At 42.6% G+C, this 19435-nt stretch overlaps 1 protein-coding gene across 3 annotated transcripts in view; it reads left to right on the top strand.

Moving 5' to 3' along the window:
* IL13RA1 (interleukin 13 receptor subunit alpha 1) overlaps positions 1 to 19435 on the top strand; it is a 78638-nt gene that overhangs the window by 15281 nt on the left and 43922 nt on the right. For all 3 annotated transcript variants that reach the window (XM_088834146.1, XM_088834147.1, XM_055437949.2), the window contains exons 5-6: positions 12018 to 12205; positions 15324 to 15475. In XM_088834146.1, the coding sequence (XP_088690272.1) occupies positions 12018 to 12205; positions 15324 to 15475 (340 nt within the window). The remainder of the gene's footprint in view (positions 1 to 12017; positions 12206 to 15323; positions 15476 to 19435) is intronic.

Raw genomic sequence — 19435 nt, forward strand, 5'->3', positions numbered from 1 at the left:
AAGCTTGCAGAAGTGTAGACAGGCTCTGTGAGAAGTGAGGGTGGAGCTTGGCATGGTGGTGGAGTGAGGTGAGAGGCATTGCTGAAGGGGAGGACTGCCCAGATGGGGAAGTGTCTCTGAGGCTGTAGGCTGGCACTGAGGCAGAATGATCTCAGGACTGGGAGCATTTAGTTTATGTGATTCCAGGTAGGGAAGCAAGAGGTCTGATGTTGGCAGAGTGCCCTGCATGTGGCCTTGTCCCCTATCTATCGTTCATTCAGACTGTTTCTGAGAGAGTGAGGTATGGAGGGCCACATGCAGAACTTCTGAAGTTATAGGATGAACAGGGCCTTTATCCTGGAATGTCCATTTTGCCCAATGACTGGATGAAAAGTGTGAATATTTTTGGAACGTGACAACCCTCCTGGCTATATCATGGAATAGGACACCAAAAAAATCACATGAATTTTTGAACAGAAACCTCCCAGGTGGCCTGGGGGTTGGCATTCCCTCTCTTCCCCTGTCCCGAGAGGTGCTCCCAGGCAAGTTGAGAGGCACTGTGGGTGAAGGCAGATAGCACTGAATTCACGTGGTTCAGTCTGGAGTCCCCCTGACTCCCCAGTACAGATCATTCTCATGTGAGGTTTGCAGTTTCATTTGCCTGCTGGTAGTACCTGTTGCTTCTCCTTTACTTTAAGCCCTTCAGTGGTTCCTGGCGCCTGCGGTCTAAAGTCCAAACTCATCAGCAGGAGCAACAAAGCCTTTTATGCTCACTTTCCTAACTGGCTCAGTGTCATCCTGCACCCATCACCCAACCCACACTGAACTTCTTTCAGTTCCTCAAACTCACTCTTCAGACACTCAAACAGAAGAGTGGCATACAGACTCAACATTCAGGCAGAATAGTGGAAGCACTCTGCATACCCTTGTGGCCCAGGCCTTGCCTGTTCACTGGTTGCTTCTAACTTGTCCTTATCTCAGCTCAGGCATCTATTCCCTTCCAGAAAGCCTTCCTTGACCTCTCTAGCCTAGGTACGTGCCCAGTTGTCATGTACCGTGGTACCTTGTACTTTCCTGTGTCATAATACTCAGCACATTGTGTTGTCATTTCCTGTTTACTTAGTGGTCACCCTCTTCAGGCTGCCATCTCCCTTGAGAGCAGGGGCTGTGTCTTATTCCCCCACACCCCATGCCTGACACACGGGTGTGAATAGGTTTTTGAATGTTTGGTAGTATCCAAAGTTAGACAACATTCAGGATGGGGGTGAGGACTTAGGGGGCAAGGATAAGCAACTCAGGAGCATTGTAATTCAGGAATAAAAAGAGAGAAGGATGGAATAGATCTGCTTCCTCAAGAACTAAGCCTTAAAAGAAGCAGCCTGGCCCTGGTGATGTTTTGGTGAAGTCTGGAGAGAGCCGTTACTATAGGCTTTGAAGTCTTATAACTTGTAGAATCCCTGAGTTTATTATGCTATTAATTCCCCTTGCTTTTCCTGGAGTTGGTAAAATCACAGGGAAAACCTTCAAATAATCTATTTTTAGCAGGGGCAGGGAAAAGAAGGGAAGAAGTCTTAAAACTTTACCTCAGTCCATGGCAGACTGTGCAAGAAAGTAACCCAAATATAGAAATTAGGGTAGCTCTGAGAGAGATGATAGCCTAGCCCTTGGAGTTCTTATTAGACAAATTTAGAGAAGTGCCTTGGAGCATGTATTGTTATTTAGTCACTCAGTTGTGTCTTTGTAACCCCATGGACTGTAGCCCACAAGGCTTCTCTGCCCATGGGGTTCTCCCAGGCAAGAATACTGGAGTGGGTTGCCACTCCTCCTCTTGGAGAACTTCCAGACCCAGAAATCAAACCCATATCTCCTGCGAGTCCTCATTAGTTATCTATTTTATATATAGTAGTGTGTCGTGCTCAGTCACTCAGTTGTGTTTGACTCCCTGTGGCCCCACCAACTGTAGCCTGCCAGGCTCCTCTGTACATGGGATTTCCCAGGCAAGAATACTGGAGTAGGTTGCCATTTCCTCCTCCAGGGGATCTTCCCAACCCAGGGATCAAACCTGCATTTCCTCCATTGGCAGGCGGATTCTTTACCATTGAGCCACCTGGAAAGCCCCACCTTGGGGCATATACCAGCACAAAATGAATCTTAGTGCAGATTACAAAACTAGCATCCCCTCTGGATGAATAAATTATCAAAAATTGGCCCAACCAAATAAGAAGGCATTCTTCTTCCTCTGGACTGAAGTGTTCATCTTCAGAGCTGATGCAGCATCTTACCAAAGCTGACCACAGACAGTGCTTGGGCTGGTTGGCTGGCTTTCAGCCCTTAGTTCATGTTGTGGTTCAGGAATAAGCTACAACCATGGGATGGCATCCATCCCAAGAGAGTGGGGGTTCGCTGGCACCCAGTGGTGGGGGGAATGCAGCAGGGACACCACTTCTTGTCATACACATTCCCAGAGTCGGTCATCAGCATGGACTCTTCCTATAACATAGACCTGTACTGTCCAATACAAGAGCCACTAGTCACACATGACTGTGTTTACATTTTAATTAAAATTAAATCAAAACTTAAGTTGCTCAGTCTTACTAGCCAATTTCATGTATGGCTAGTGGCTCCTGTACCAGACAGCACAAATTTCCATAATCCCAGAAAATTTTTTTGGACAGGCTGGTATAAATTCTGTATCTTTTGCCCTTACCACCTTATTCTCTTTTCTGGAGCCATACTGCTTGGGTTCAAATCCCAACTCTCTTTCTTACTAGCAGTGTGATTTGGGGCAAGTCACTTCTCTCTCAGCCTCAGTTTTGTAATCTGTAAAATGGGAGTAGTAACACTAGTGCTGCCTCTTAAGGATGTTTTGAGGGCTGTTATATGAAGAGTGTTTGGAGTTGGCCTAATTGCTAACATCTGTAGAGTAAGCATGCAATACGTGCTAGCTATATGGTTTTTTATTATTCATCCCTACTCCCTTGAGGATGCAGCCAGTACACAGAGCTGACCTCTTCCACCACCTCACAGAATTGGCACCTAGCCCACACCTCTTCCTCTCCGTTCTCCCCTAGAGAGATCCTTTCCAATCAAAACCACAGAAGAAAGACACATGACTCATTTATTATCAAACAGTCAGAATTGGTTTAAGTACCAGTTTAAAATACGTCAAACAAATTGCCAGAGACTGTTTCTCTAATCTCCAGTCAGGAAAACGTGGAGTCATTTTGAAGCCCCAGGGCGATGACTTCCAGTCCTTCAGGGATAGTCTGGCATTGAAGGGAGCCTGACCTTAATAGCTACAGACTAGCCAAGCCAATGAATTTTAGGGAATTTCTTAACAAACTAATCATCTTTAGCATGCAGGAAATAGTCTTTAGTTTGTCCATTTCCTCCTTCTGTCTGCAGAGTGATTGTGTGGATTTCAGTGCGTGGTTTTTAAAAGGAAGCACTCAAATGCCTCCTATCTTAGGTTATCATCTAATCTTTCATAAGATTTCAAAAACTCTCTCTTCAAAATCAGTATTTTCCCTTTTGTTATTTTTTCTAAAGTACAACAAAAGATTTTTTTTTAATTTCTTATCTGGAGTCCATGAGAATATGTGAAATACTCAGGGTACATTGGAAAAGGAATCTCAAAGGTTACTCATTAGAGGAGTTCCTTTCATTATTGAAAAAAATTAACTTTCTACATAGTTCTCTTTAGTTATGTAACAATAGTGTCGTAACAATAATGTGGTAAGTTTCTTCAGTCTCTACTTCTTGTGGGTGCAAAACATTTTAGGCCTGTCTGATCTAAAAACTAGTCATGGCTGTAACTTAGTTTTTAAAAAACTGTTTTCATTCATGAACCACAGGGGCCAACAACTAGGAGAAAAACATTTTATATACTATCTCTTAAAAAGACAAGGTCACTTTCTATATTGAAGCACTTCTTTGAACAGCTTTTGAAGAAGTAAATACATTAGATCTGATTAAAAATTTTTTTTTGTTTTCGTTTTTTAAAAAAGACATTATTTAAAGCAGTTCTAGGTTTACAACAAAATTGAGAGGAAGGTACAGAGATTTTCCATATACCCACTGCCCCTACAATTAATATTCCCCCATTATCACATCCCTCACCAATAGTACATTTCTTATAATTGATGGAGCTATATTGATACACATCATCACCACCAAAATTCTATATAGTCTATATTAGGGCACACTCTTGGTCTTCTACATTTCATGGGTTTGGACAAATGTATGACATATATCCATTGTTATAATTACCATACAGTGTACTTTCATTGCCCTGAAAATCCTCTCAGTTCAGTTCAGTCTCTCAGTCGTGTCCGACTCTCCGCAACCCCATGAATCACAGCACGCCAGGCCTCCCTGTCCATCACCAACTCCCGGAGTACACTCATACTCATGTCCACAGAGTTGGTGATGCCATCCAGCCATCTCATTCTCCGCCGTCCCCTTCTCCTCCCGCCCCCAACCTTTCCCAGCATCAGAGTCTTTTCCAGTGAGTCAACTCGTCGCATGAGGTGGCCAAAGTATTGCAGTTTCAGCTTCAGCATCAGTCCCTCCAATGAACATCCAGGATTGATCTCCTTTAGAATGGACTGGTTGGATCTCCTTGCAGTATAAGGGACTCTCAAGAGTCTTCTCCAACACCACAGTTCAAAAGCATCGATTCTTCGGCGATCAGCTTTCTTCACAGTCCAACTCTCACATCCATACATGACCACGGGAAAAACCATTGCCTTGACTAGACGGACCTTGGTTGGCAAAGTAATGTCTCTGCTTTAATTCATCTCTCCCCTACCCCAACCCCTGGCAGCCATTGATTTGTTTCTTCTCCTAGTTTTGTCTTTTCCAGGATTTCATCTGGTTTGAATCAGACAGTATGTAGCATTTTCAGATGGGCTTCTTTCACTTAATAATACACATGTAACATTCCTCCATATCTTTTCATGACTTGATACTTTATTTCTTTTTGGTGCTGAATAATATTCCACTGTCTGGATGTGTCACAGTTTATGTATCCATTTAGCGACTAAAGGACATCTTGGTTGCTTCCAAGCTTTGGCAATGATGAATAAAGCTGCTTGGAAGGAAAGTTATGACCAACCTAGATAGTATATTAAAAAGCAGAGACATTACTTTGCCAACCAAGGTCCGTCTAGTCAAGGCAATGGTTTTTCCCGTGGTCATGTATGGATGTGAGAGTTGGACTGTGAAGAAGGCTGATCGCCGAAGAATCGATGCTTTTGAACTGTGGTGTTGGAGAAGACTCTTGAGAGTCCCTTATACTGCAAGGAGATCCAACCAGTCCATTCTAAAGGAGATCAATCCTGGATGTTCATTGGAGGGACTGATGCTAAGGCTGAAACTGCAATACTTTGGCCACCTCATGCGACGAGTTGACTCACTGGAAAAGACTCTGATGCTGGGAAAGGTTGGGGGCGGGAGGAGAAGGGGACGACGGAGAATGAGATGGCTGGATGGCATCACCGACTCTGTGGACATGAGTTTGAGTGTACTCCGGGAGTTAGTGATGGACAGGGAGGCCTGGCGTGCTGTGATTCATGGGGTCGCGGAGAGTCGGACACGACTGAGCGACTGAACTGAACTGAACTGAAACTTTTGTATGCTGGGGTTTTTGTGTAGATGTAAGGTCTCAATTTCTTTTGATAAATACCAGAGAGCACAATTGCTGATCATACAGTAGGAACATGTTTGGTTTTGTAAGAAACTGCCTTCCAAAGTGGCTGTACCATTCTGTATTCCCACCAGCAATGAGCGAGAGTTCCTGTTGCTCCACACCCTCATCAACATTTGATATTGCCGATGTCTGGATTATGGGCATTCTGACCGGTGTGTAGTGGTATCTTGTTGCTTTCATTTGCATTTCTCCAATGACATGTGCTTATTTATCATCTGTATGTCTTTGGTGGAGTGTCTGTGAAAATCTTTGGCTCATTTTTTAGTTGAGTATTGTGCTTTATTGTTCAGTTTTAAGATTTCTTTGTATATTTTGGCTAACAGCCTTCTATCAGATGCGTCTTTTGCAAATATTTTCTCTCCCGCCCCTCCAGTGTTTGGCTTCTTATTCTCTTGATATTATCTTTTGCAGAAGTTTTTAATTTTAATGAAATTCAGCTTATCAATTATTTCTTTTAAAGATCATGCCTTGGATGTTGTATCTAAAAAGTCATCACCATACCCAAGATTGTCTAGGTTTTCTCCTATGTTATGTCCTAGGAGGTTTATAGTTTTGCACTTTACATTTAGGTCTGTGATCCATTGTGAGTTTAGTTTTATGAAGAATATTAGGTCTGTGATTAGATTCTTTTTTTCTTTTACATGTGGATATCCAGTTGTTCCAGCGCCATTTGTTAAAGAGACTATCTGTGCTCCATTGTATTCCCTTTGCTCCTTTGTCAAAGATCAATTGACTGTATTTATGGGAAAAGAGTGAAAAGGTTGGCTTGAAGCTCAACATTCAGAAAACAAAGATCATGGCATCTGGTCCCATCACTTCATGGGAAATAGATGGGGAAACAGTGGAAGCAGTGTCAGACTTTATTTTTTGGGGCTCCAAAATCATTGTGGATGCTGACTGCAGCCATGAAATTAAAAGACGCTTACTCCTTGGAAGGAAAGTTATGACCAACCTAGATAGCATATTAAAAAGCAGAGACATTACTTTGCCAACCAAGGTCAGTCTAGTCAAGGCTATGGTTTTTCCCGTGGTCATGTATGGATGTGAGAGTTGGACTGTGAAGAAAGCTGATCGCCGAAGAATTGATGCTTTTGAACTGTGGTGCTGGAGAAGACTCTTGAGAGTCCCTTGGACTGCAAGGAGATCCAACCAGTCCATTCTAGAGGAGATCAAGGACTGATGCTAAAATAGAAACTGCAATACTTTGGCCACCTCATGCGACGAGTTGACTCACTGGAAAAGACTGATGCTGGGAGGTATTGGGGGCGGGAGGAGACGGGGACGACAGAGAATGAGATGGCTTGATGGCATCACCGACTCTGTGGACATGAGTTTGAGTGAACTCCGGGAGTTGGTGATGGACAGAGAGGCCTGGCATGCTGTGATTCATGGGGTCGCAAAGAGTCGGACACGACTGAGTGACTGAACTGAACTGATGGGAAAGATCTGCTTTTTATAAGACTGGATTTGTAGCACAGTCCCCTGGAGAATTGCTGTCAAAATGCTTATCTTAGTCCCTGTGCAAAACCTTCTAAGTAGCATTCTCTGGGACAGGTGTTGAGGGACCTGCATTTTTCAGATGACCACAGATGATTCTAAAGTAAACAAATCAAGGGTTTGGGACTCTTTCCTCTTAGTTCATTTTCTAAATTGTCTTCCTTTTCTGCAGAACGTTTGCACATCTCCCTTGTGGCTGATGATGTAAGGCTTGACTCTGTGTCTTCTGCTAGTTACTATAAAACAGAATCCTTTGATAACCTAGACAAAAAATGTAATGAGCACATTCTGTCTGCCTGTACTGTTCTGGATGATCATTAGGAAAAGGTCTACGTAGAGGTTTTTGGAAATGAGTAAGAAGATATCAGCATTTAGAGCCACACAGTAGAGTAAGACACTTAGAAAGACCTCATGCTATGGAACATTGATCTGGTAGTGGTTCAGTTCTGTTCAGTTCAGCCACTCAGTCGTGTCCGGCTCTATGCAACCCCATGGAATCTAGCACGTCAGGCTTCCCTGTCCTTCACTATCTCCCAGAGTTTGCTCAAACTCATGTCCATCAAGTCAGTGATGCCATCCTAGCATCTCATCCTCTATCATCCTCTTTTCCTCCTGCCTTCAATCTTTCCCAGCATCAGGGTCTTTTCCAGTGAATCAGTTCTTCGCTTCAGGTGGCCAAAGTATTGGAGTTTCAGCTTCAACATCAGTCCTTCCAATGAATATTCATGATTGATTTCCTTTGGGATAGACTGGTTTGATCTCCTTGCAGTCCAACGGACTCTCAAGAGTCTTCTCCAACACCACAGTTCAGAAGCTTCAATTCTTTGGTGCTCAGCTTTCCTTAGGGTCCAACTCTCACATCCATACATGACTACTGGAAAAACCATAGCTTTAACTAGATGAACCTTTGTTGGCAAAGTAATGTCTCTGCTTTTTAATATGCTGTATAGGTTGATCATAGCTTTTCTTCCAAGGAGCAAGCGTCTTTTAATTGCATGGCTGCAGTCATCATCTGCAGTGATTTTGGAGCCCAAGAAAAGAAGTCTCTCACTGTTTCCACTGTTTCCCCATCTATTTGCCATGAAGTGATGGGACCAGATGCCATGGTCTTTGTTTTTTGAATGTTGAGTTTTAAGCTAGCTTTTTCAGTCTCTTCTTTCACTTTCATCAAGAGGCTCTTTAGTTCCTCTTCACTTTCTGCCATAAGGATGGTGTCATCTGCATATCTGAGGTTATTGATATTTCTCCCAGCAATCCTGACTTCAGCTTATGCTTCGTCTAGCCCACCATTTCACATGATGTACTCTGCATATAAGTTAAATAAGCATGCTGATAATATACAGCCTTGAGGTGTTCCTTTCCCAATTTGGAATCAGTCCATTGTTCCATGTCTGGTTCTAACTGTTGCTTCTTGACCTGCATACAGATTTCTCAGGAGGCAGGTGAGGTGGTCTGGTATTCCCATGTCTTTAAGAATTTTCCAGGGTTTGTTTTGATCCACACAGTCAAATGCTTTGGCATAGTCAGTAAAGCAGAAGTAGATTTTTCTGGAACTCTCTTGCTTTTTCGATGATCCAAGGGATGTTTGCAATTTGATCTCTGGTTCCTCTGCCTTTTCTAAATCCAGCTTGAACATCTGGAAGTTCTTGATTCACATTCTGTTGAAGCCTGGCTTCAATAATTTTGAGCATTACTTTGCTAGCGTGTGAAATGAGTGTGATTGTGCAGTAGTTTGAGCATTCTTTGGCATTGCCTTTCTTTGGAATTGGAATGAACACTGACCTTTTCCAGTACTGTGGCCACTGCTGAGTTTTCCAAATTTGCTGGCACATTGAGTGTAGCACTTTCACAGCATCATCTTTTAGGATTTGAAATAGCTCAGCTGGAATTCCATCACCTCCACTAGCTTTGTTCATAGTGGTGCTTACTAAGGCCCACTTGACTTCACATTCTAGGATGTCTGGCTCTAGGTGAGTGATCACACCATTGTGGTTATCTGGGTCATGAAGATAATTTTTGTATAGTTTTTCTGTATATTCTTGCCCCTCTTCTTAATATCTTCTGCTTCTGTTAGGTCCATATCATTTTTGTCCTTTATTGTGACCATCTTTGCATGAAATGTTTCCTTGCTATCTCTAATTTTCTTGAAGAGATCTCTAGTCTTCCCCATTCTATTGTTTTCCTCTATTTCTTTGCATTGGTCACTGAAGAAGGCTTTCTTATCTCTCCTTGCTATTCTTTGGAACTCTGCATTCACATGGGTATATCTTTCCTCTTCTCCTTTGCCTTTAGCTTCTCTTCTTTTCTCAGCTATTTGTGTAGCCTCCTCATACAACCATTTTGCCTTTCTTTTTCTTCGGGATGGCCTTGATTACTGACTCCTGTACAATGTCATGAACCTCTGTCCATAGTTCTTCCGGCACTCTGTCTATCAGATCTAATCCTTTGAATCTGTTTGTCACTTCTGCTGTATAATTGTAAGTGATTTGATTTAGGTCATACCTGAATGGTTTAGTGGTTTTCCCTACTTTCTTCCATTTAAGTCTTAATTTTGCAATAAGGAGTTCATGATCTGAGGCACAGTCAGCTCCCGGTCTTGTTTTTACTTACTATATAGAGCTTCTCCATCTTTGGCTGCAAAGAATATAATCAATCTGATTTTGTTAGTGACCATAATAAGGTGATGTCCATGTGCAGAGTCATCTCTTGTGTTGTTGGAAGACAGTGTTTGCTATGACCAGTGGGTTCTCTTGGCAAAACTCTGTTAACCTCTGCCTTGCTTCATTTTGTAGCCCAAGGCCAAACTTGCCTGTTACTCCTGGTATCTCTTGTCTTCCTACTTTTGCATTCCAGTCCGCTATGATGAAAAGGACATCTTTTTTGGGTGTTAGTTCTAGAAGGTCTTGTAGGTCATCACAGAACCATTCAATATCAGCTTCTTTGTCATTAGTGGTTGGGATATAGACTTGGATTACTGTGATATTGAGTGGTTTGCCTTGGAAATGAACATAAATCATTTTCCTTTTTTGGGATTGCATCCAAGTACTGCATTTCAGAATCTTTTGTTGACTATGAGGGCTACTCCATTTCTTCTAAGGGATTCTTGCCCACAATAGTAGATATAATGGTCATCTGAATTAAATTTGCCCATTTGGGTCCATTTTAGTTCACTGATTCCTAGTATGTTGATGTTCACTGTTGTTGTTTGACTACTTCCAATTTACCTTGATTCATGGATCTAACATTCCAGTTCCTATGCAGTGTTGTTCTTTACAGCATCGGACTTTACTTCCTTCACCTGTCACATCCACAACTGGGTTTTGTTTTCGCTTTGGCTCCGTCTCTTCATTCTTTCTGAAGCTATTTCTCCACTCTTCTCCATATTGGGCATCTACTGACCTGGGAAATTCATCTTTCAGTATCATATCTTTTTGCCTTTTCATACTGTTCATGGGGTTCTCAAGGCAAGAATACTGAATTGGTTTGCCATTCACTTCTTCAGTGGAGGATGTTTTGTAAGAACTGTCCACCATGACCTGTCTGTCTTGGGTGGCAGCAGGCCACTGTCAACCCACGCCTCTGCCAGAGACTCCTGGACACACACAGGCAAGTCTGGTTCAGTCTCTTGTGTGGACACTGATCCTTTCTCCTGGGTCCTGGTGTGCACAAGGTTTTGTTTGTGCCCTCCAAGAGTCTGTTTCCCCAGTCCTGTGGAAGTTCTGTAAGCAAATCCCACTGGCCTCCAAAGTCAAATTCCCTTCTCCAGTAGACCACATTTTGTCAGAAATCTCCACCATGATCTATCTGTCTTGGGTGGCCCTACACGGCATTGCTCATGGTTTCATTGAGTTAGACAAGGCTGTGATCCATGTGATCAGTTTGGTTAGTTTTCTGTGATTGTGGTTTTCATTCTGGCTGCCCCCTGATAGGTAAGGATTGTGGTTAAAGGACACTAATAATGTCAGAGAGGTCAATCTGGAGAAGACATGAAGCCTCAAGTGATTGGGGCATGAAATAGGGTGAGGGGAATATCATAAAGAATCCCAGATGGTTTGCAAAGAAAGAAGTAACCGAATTTGGTGATAGGATATAAAAAAGGGGGGAGGGGTGATTTTAGAGGCTCTAATCTAATCAAGGAACCCAGAGAAAGTGAGCTCTGGCTGATGGCATTGGGATGGTTAGAAGAAAAGGCAGTCTGTCCAGGAAGAGGGGGTATCTGTCTTGGCTGTTGAATTTGAGGCAAGAGTGTAACTCTAAAGTGGAGCAGTTGGAAATCTGGGACTGGCTCCAAGGCAGTAGGTCAGGATTAGGAATCCTCAGTACAGAAATTCTAGTTGAGGAGTGGAAGTGATAAATGGGTGAGTGGATGAGGGAGTAAGAAATAGAGAGGAATACACAGAGGGCTGAAGACTGGATGTGAATTCTGTGAGAATAGAAGAAAGGAACAAGCCAAGAGAACAAGGAAGGAGCAGACAGAGGGACTAGGGAAACTTGGAATTGAGCAGATAAGGCATTTTCAGGAAGCATAAAATTTCTCATCCTGGCCTTGGACTGTTTCCCATACAGAAGAGGAAAAAGAGTCAGGACTCCTATGGTTTCCATAGCTATTGAAAATACCATATTCATGAAAAAGGAACATTCATTTCATCCTCAAGTGTGAAATGGAGCTATATTATAAAATAGGGCTTTAAAAAAAAGCTACCCTGCCAGATTGCAAATATGGCTTTTCATGGACATCTTTAATCATTTAAAAACAAACAGACATCTGTATTTGTTTCTTGCATATGTGGTTAAAATATAATGCAGAAGGTTATCTCATTTTATCTTGTAGGCACAGAAGCCTGGGAAAAATTCTTCAGTGTGAAAACATCTACAGAGAAGGCCAGCACATTGCTTGTTCCTTTGATCTAACTAAGGTGAAGGATTCCAGTTTTGAACAGCACAGCGTCCAAGTAATGGTTAAGGACAATGCAGGAAAAATCAGACCATCCTTCAATATAGTGCCTTTAACTTCTCATGGTAAGTTTTAGAAGTACTCCATGACAGTGTGGATGAAAGTGTTAATGTCATCAATATGAATAATTAAAAACATGATGATTTTGGTTTGAAGATCTTCCCAGAAAAAAAGGGACTATATTTATGTATATTTTTCTTTGTTCCTTGTTAAAGTAACAAGTTTGTAAATTCTCATATTTATTGTGCACATATGCCACATGCTTTATCCATGTTTACTTGTGCATATGCTGGACCTTAGAGCAAGCAGTTAGTTATAGAACTGAGATTGGAACTCAGGCCTCTGACTTTTTTAAACAATTTTAAATGTTTATTTATTTATTTGACTTCACTGGGTCTTTGTCGAGGCACGCGGAATCTTTGATGTTCATTGTGGCAGACAGGATCTTTAGTTAGAGCATGTGGGATCTAGTTCCCTGACCAGGGATCGAACCCAGGCCCCCTGCATTGGGAGCACAGAGTCTTAGCCACTGGACTACCAAGGATGTCCCTCTCTGACTCTTAAGATCTATTTTCCTTTACTTACACTCCAGAGGATGATGCTGCAGAATAAATGTGATTTAATATAGTTCCTGAATAATCTGTCTCTTTGTTTAACAACAACAAAAAAAGCTTAGACTGGAGATGGAGTGATCTGGAGTGATATTCAAACTGTCTAATGTTCTGTGTAACCCAGGCACGGATCAATGAGAACAACCAGTGCAGCCGAGTTTCAGCCCATTACAAAGAGCCCTCAACTTGAAAATAAAATACCTGCTTAAGGTCTTAGCTTCGTCACTTTGGATATGGCATATACACTCTAATTTCGTATTCATCTACAAAAGGGGGTACACAGTCCCTCTTGAACTCAGAGGACTGTTGTAAGGTCCAAATGATGTGACATGTGTAAAAGCATTTTGTAAATCTCTAAAGCAGAGTCATATGTGCTTAGTCACTCAGTTGTGTCCGACTCTTTTGACCCCATGAACCACAGCCTGCCAGGCTCCTCTATCCATGGGGATTCTCCAGGCAAGAATACTGGAGTGGGTTGCCATGCCCTCCTCCAGAGGATCTTCCCAACCCAGGGATCAAACCCAGGTCTCCTGCACTGCAGGCAGATTCTTTACCGCCTGAGTCACCAGGGAAGCCACATTATATTTACTTATTTGCTGTAGTATCCCAACAGGGAGCTCTGATTCTAGCTAAAGTGGTACACAGAAAATTTACAAGCAAATAATCATGAATGGACAAAGGTTCCCAAGTCTGTGAGCAGAACACTATTTACTGCCCTTTCAGACAGTCGTGGAAGTGAATTCTAATAGTGCACCCAAGGCAGCTTAGTTTGTAAGCCAGGGGAGTGAGGTTGAGGCAGCTTGCCAAATGGGATCATTTGAAGCAAATCCCTTCTCTCTCCTCCCCCTTGCTTGGAAGCTTGTCCTCGATGGGCCTTTCAAAGCTCATTTTGCTGCTCTTCTACCTAAAGATGAGTGGTGATATAAGAGATGAGTGGGAGATTCTTGTTAGCCAGAAGAGGATGTTGTGAAGTTGTTTTCTGTTAATTGTCCACTCTCTTTTGTTGCTTGGTCTTAAGCATAGTTGACTCCTGAAAAACTAAATTGACTAGGCTAATTTCTTTTTTTACTTTCTTTTAAATCATGGTTATGATTATATAACATTAAATATGCCATCTTAACCATTTTCAAGTGTACAGTTCAGTAGTGTTAAATATATTCACAGTGTTGTGCAGTAGATCTCTAGAATGCTCTCATTTTATAAAACTGAAACTTCTTGCCCATGAAATACTAATTCTCCCTCCCCACCTCCCCCCTCCCCCAGCCCCTGGTAACCACCTTCCTACTTTCTGTTTTTATGACTTTGACTCCTTAAGATACCTCTTATAAGTGGAATCATACAGTACTGGTCCTTTTGTAATGGACTTATTTCATTAGCATCATGTCCTCAAAGTTCATCCCTGTTGTTGTTTAGTCACTCAGTCGTGTCCGACTCTTTGCGACCCAATGGACTATAGTCTGCCAAGCTCCTCTGTCCATGGGATTTTCTAGGCAAGAATCCTTGAGTGGGTTGCCATGCCCTCCTCCTGGGGATCTTCCCAGGCTAGGGATCGAACCCACATCTCCTACGTCTCCTGCATTGGCAGGTGGGTTCTTTACCACTGCATCACATGAGAAGACCTTCATCCCTGTTGTAATCTATGACAAAACTATGCTGATGTTTTCATCGTGGTCTTTGATTGGCATGAATGAGTGCTGGCTGGGAACCCCTTGTACCTAATGCCCCTCAGTACCATCAGGAAGAGTCACATCTGGACCCAAGCACTTCTTTACCCCACCCCCTTGTTGTAACTAGATGTCTGGATTATACCCCAGCCATGCTCTAACCAGGTGCAGGTCAGAATCTGCATCATCTGCCAGCCCCAAACATGTTCCTTAGATCTATTTTACGAGGCAGTTTAAGCTTTCTACAGGGGACTTCCCTTCTGGTCCAGTGATCGGGACTCTGAGCTTCCATTGCAGAGGACCCAGGTTCAATCCCTGATCAGGGAATTAAGATCCTGCATACTGTGTGGTGTGGCCAAAAACAAGAAAAAGAAACAAAAAATAAGCTTCCTACATTAATTGTGATTAATCAGAAATTCAAGAACTGTATGTCTGATCATGTAAGGCCATTAAATGCATCAGACCTATTTCAGTTTACGTTTGTGACCTTCATTGTCTCTATGTATAAGTGCTGTGCTGTGGTTAGTCGCTCAGTCCTGTCCAATTCTGTGCGACCCCATGGACTGTAGTCTGCCAGGTTCCTCTGTCCATAGGGATTCCCCAGGCAAGAATACTGTAGTGGGTTGCCATGCCCTCCTTCAGGGGATTTTCCCAACCCAGAGATCGAACCCAGGTCTCCCACATTGCAGGTGGATTCTTTACCATCTGTGCCACAGGGAAGCCCAAGAATACTGGAGTGGGTAGCCTATCCCTTCTCCAGGGGAACTTCCTGACCCAGATATCGAACTGGGCTGTCCTGCATTGCAGGCGGATTCTTGACCAGCTGAGCTATTCAGGAAGCCCATATGTGTATCTCATCAAAATTAACTCTGGAAATTAATTTGTATTCTTCTGTTTCTGTCTTTCAGTGAAACCTGATCCTCCACATATTAAAAATCTCTCCTTCCAAAATGGTGACTTATACGTGCAGTGGACAAATCCACAGAATTTTCAAAGCAAATGCTTGTCTTATGAAGTAGAAGTCAATAACAGCCATGCTGAGACGCATGATATTTTCTATGTAAGTATTTTTTTAAGATAGTTGGTATTTAGAAATTTTTCTTGCATTTCTTACAGTGTAATAAATTGAAATATCAATGAAAAGTAGCTCATAGATTTGTCACTTGATGATGATGGTTTCTCTGAAATAGTGTGTGGTGGAAGGTTTGATGGTTTATGGTAGTGTTGCCTACAAGAGTTCAGCCATTCATTAATACATTTGCTGAAAAGTTTTTTATTACCTGTCTATCATGTACTACCGGCACTATTTTATGTGCATGTGATACCTGATTAAAAAAAATTTTTGCCCATGAAGCTTACCTACTAGAAAATAAGTACATAAATGAGCAAACTAATTTTAGAGAATGAATGCTATTTAGAAATTTAAGTGGGGTGATGGCAAGGCCTGAGGGAATATTAGATAGGGTAGGTATCCACAGTGATGAGATTTGAGATGAGACCAGAACAATGAGCAGGAGCTAGCCATTTGATGATCTGGAGGTGGAAGGGACAGCATGGTCAAAGACTCAGGCAGGAATGAGCTTGGCATGTGTGGAAAACAGGAGACTGGCATGACCAAAACATAGTAGGAAGAGGTGTCTGAGCCTAGAGCCAAGATCAGATTATGTAGCTACTTAGAGGCTCCAGTATGGCCGTTCAGTTTTTTTGGAGTTTGTAGCAACTAGAGTAGTCAGTACTGAGTAGTTAGTATTTTTTGGATCATGTACATTTATGCTCTTTGGAATCCAATATAAAACACGCTGATTAGAGGTCCCTGTGGAGTAGGAAATGGCAACCCACTCCAGTAATCTTGCCTGGGAAATTCCATGGACAGAGGAGCCTGGCGGGCTACAGTCCAGGGGGTCGCAAGGAGTTGGACTCCACTGAGCGACTGAGCATACACGCAGGCATTGGAGCACTGAGCCTAACAGGGTGTGGCATAACCTCAGGGCCCAGTTGCATTGTTATGCTTTAGAACAGAGATCTCAAACTCAGGCCTCAAACATTTTTGTTTGGACCACAAAACAAAGTGGGGTTTTGTTTGCTTGTATATTACATTTGGATTTTCTGCCCAGATTGAAAACTGTGGTACCTGAGGGTATAGTTGCCATAAGGTGGCGCCTTAGGACCACAGGGACTGTGCCACTCACTTTTGTTACCTGCCTGGGCCCTCTGTCCATTTGAGTTTAAGAGGTTAGAAACCATGGGCTTTTACAGGAGTCCTGCAACTCACATGTGGGAAGATCCCTTGGTTCACTTGTTTTAGCTCATCATGGGAATTTCGAAAACTAAAGTATTTTATTTACTAAAATAAGCTGCTGTTGACAGGCTGTAACTCTGGAGGGAGCGACCAGGTCCACAGCTGAGCAGAGCTCTTCTGGACATTTGCAGGTGAAAGCGTTTGCTGAAGCAGAATAATCATTCTTCATCCCAGAAACCAGGGTCCCCAAATAATGCCACAAAAGGAAAAAGCAAAGGGCTTCCAAGCGGGGAGGGGATGAGGCTTGAATTTACAACTAAGTGAGTTATCAGAAAGCCAAATATGCTTGACTATTCCAGCCTTGACTGCTCTCTTCTGTCTGACATCCAGAGACACATGCCACTTGCATTACTCACTTGGCACTAAATGATGTCCTGCTAGTTACCCATGATCTTGACTAAAAATATAAGCTCCTGTAAGGGGGAGGAGTTAGGTGGTGTTTACTTTGTACTGTTCTGGCTACTAATACCAGCTAATATGTATTAAGCAATTGCTGTGTATTAGCTACTTTAATTGGAGAAGAAAATTGTAACCCACTCCAATATTCTTGCCTGGAGAATCCCAGGGATGGAGGAGCCTGGTGGGCTGCTGTCTATGGGGTCGCACAGAGTCGGATATGACTGAAGTGACTTAGCAGCAACAGCAGCTATTTTAATAAGTACTTTATCTGAGTTGTCTCATTTAGTCCTCACAATAAGCCCAAGGATCTAGGCCTGTTACAGATGAGAAAACTTCAGTCTCAAAGGTTATTCCTAAGGTCACATTTCTAGTAAGGGTTAGAGTCCAAGATTTCAGCAAAGTCTAACTCCAAAGCTTTTATTCTTAACCCCCTGGGGACCACCTCAGTACTTCCTCTTGCTAGTAATAGCCATCACTTATTGCTCATGATGTATTACAGTCTTCTATGTACGTCTTATTGGAGAAGGAAATGGCAACCCACTCCAGTACTCTTGCCTGGAAAATTCCATGGACTGAGGAGCCTGGTGGGCTACAGTCCATGGGGTCTCAAAGAGTCGGACACAACTGAGCGACTTCACTTCATGTACTTCTTATAGAGTCGCTCATAGCAATCCATGAAATTGGTTCCTTTTTAACCTATGTTTTAGTGAGAAACTAGGCTCAAAGAGGTTAAGTAACTTGCTACAGGCCACACAGCTAGTAAGTATGACATCAGAGGTTGGTCTCCATGTATTACATTTTAACCAAGAACACTGGGTATAAGACCATGTGTACAGTTGTCACTTAATAAATTCTTATTGAATTGTTACCTTTTTTGAAAAAAAAAAAAGTTTCTGAACTGAAGAGAGCACATATGCTGTGGAATTTATCCATCAAAACCAGAACTGTAGTCAATTTGGAATTAACTCTGTTTATACACTTGAGTTTAATGTTCTCTCTCTTAGCAGATGTTCACCAGCTGCTCCATCCCCTAGATTGTCATCAGCTTTTTGTGTGCTCACTGATTTTGAGCTCAGCTGGTTAGACCCTCTCTTGGTTCTTCTTGCAAGACTTTTTGAGGAGCTATTTGGCCTGGTGTTCTAGTTAAGCGGGGGAAATAGGCTGGAGCATGAACTGGTTCCATCCATGGCTCTGGGTCAGGGGTCGCTTATGACAGAATCATAAAGCATGGAGTGACTTGTCTTTGGGCATGCCCATCCCCACCAGATCCACTTGGTGATCTGTGTTCTTGTTTCCCTTTTCTCACGGAAGTATCTGAGCAGCTGATAAACTATACAAGGAGATTTACATTTGCACAAGAGCCCAGAACCATCAATTTACACAATAATTTGCTGACTTTGGAATATATACATCAAGGAGATTGTCCAGGGGATTGGGGTACATCAGCCTGCAGCCTGGTCCCTCAAGGGGTAGTTGGCACTTGTGATTCCCCAGCAGGCCTCTGACTCCATATGGCCAGCACTGGGGTACAGTAACCCCCCAGTAGCTTTTTCTCTGACCTTATATGAAGTATTGACAGGATGGCTCATCATCATTCAGTTGGCCTTTCATTCTTCACAAATGCTGGTAGGAACTATTTAGTGAATGACATTAAATGCCCAAAATCATAGCATGTGTTCGGATCTTTGTCCCATGTTTAAACACCTCTGATAGAAGTTGACTGTTTTTTCCATCTGTACTGAGGTATGATTGGCAAGTAAAAATTATATGTATTTAGGTTGTACAATATTATTTCAAGGTATACAAGTTTATAATAATTATATGCATTGTGAGATTATCACAATCAAATTAACACATTCATCACCTCACAGACTTAGCTTATTTTGTGGTGAGAAAACAAGATCTCTCAGCAAATTTCAGGTATACAGTACAGTATTATTAACTGTAATCATCATGTGAAAGTCGCTCACTCGTGTCCAACTCTTTGCGACCCTCCAGGTCAGAATAGTGGAGTGGGTAGCCTTTCCCTTTCCCAGGGGATCTTCCCAACCCAGGGATTGAACCCAGGTCTCCTGCATTGCAGGTGGATTCTTCCCAGCTGAGCCACAACGGAAGTCCAAGTATACTGGAGTGGGTAGCCTATTCCTTCTCCAGCAGATCTTCCTGACCCAGGAATCGAACCAGGATCTCCTGCATTGCAGGCAGATTCCTTACCAACTGAACTATCAGAGAAGCCCCATTAAATCCCCAGAATTCATAATTGAAAATTTGTACCCCTGACCAGCATCTTTCCATTTTCCCCACTTCCCAGCCTCTGGCAAT

Source organism: Moschus berezovskii, chromosome X (assembly GCF_049115385.1).
Source record: "Moschus berezovskii isolate FMDL1 chromosome X, NW_MosBer_1.0, whole genome shotgun sequence".
Taxonomy (NCBI): domain Eukaryota; kingdom Metazoa; phylum Chordata; class Mammalia; order Artiodactyla; family Moschidae; genus Moschus; species Moschus berezovskii.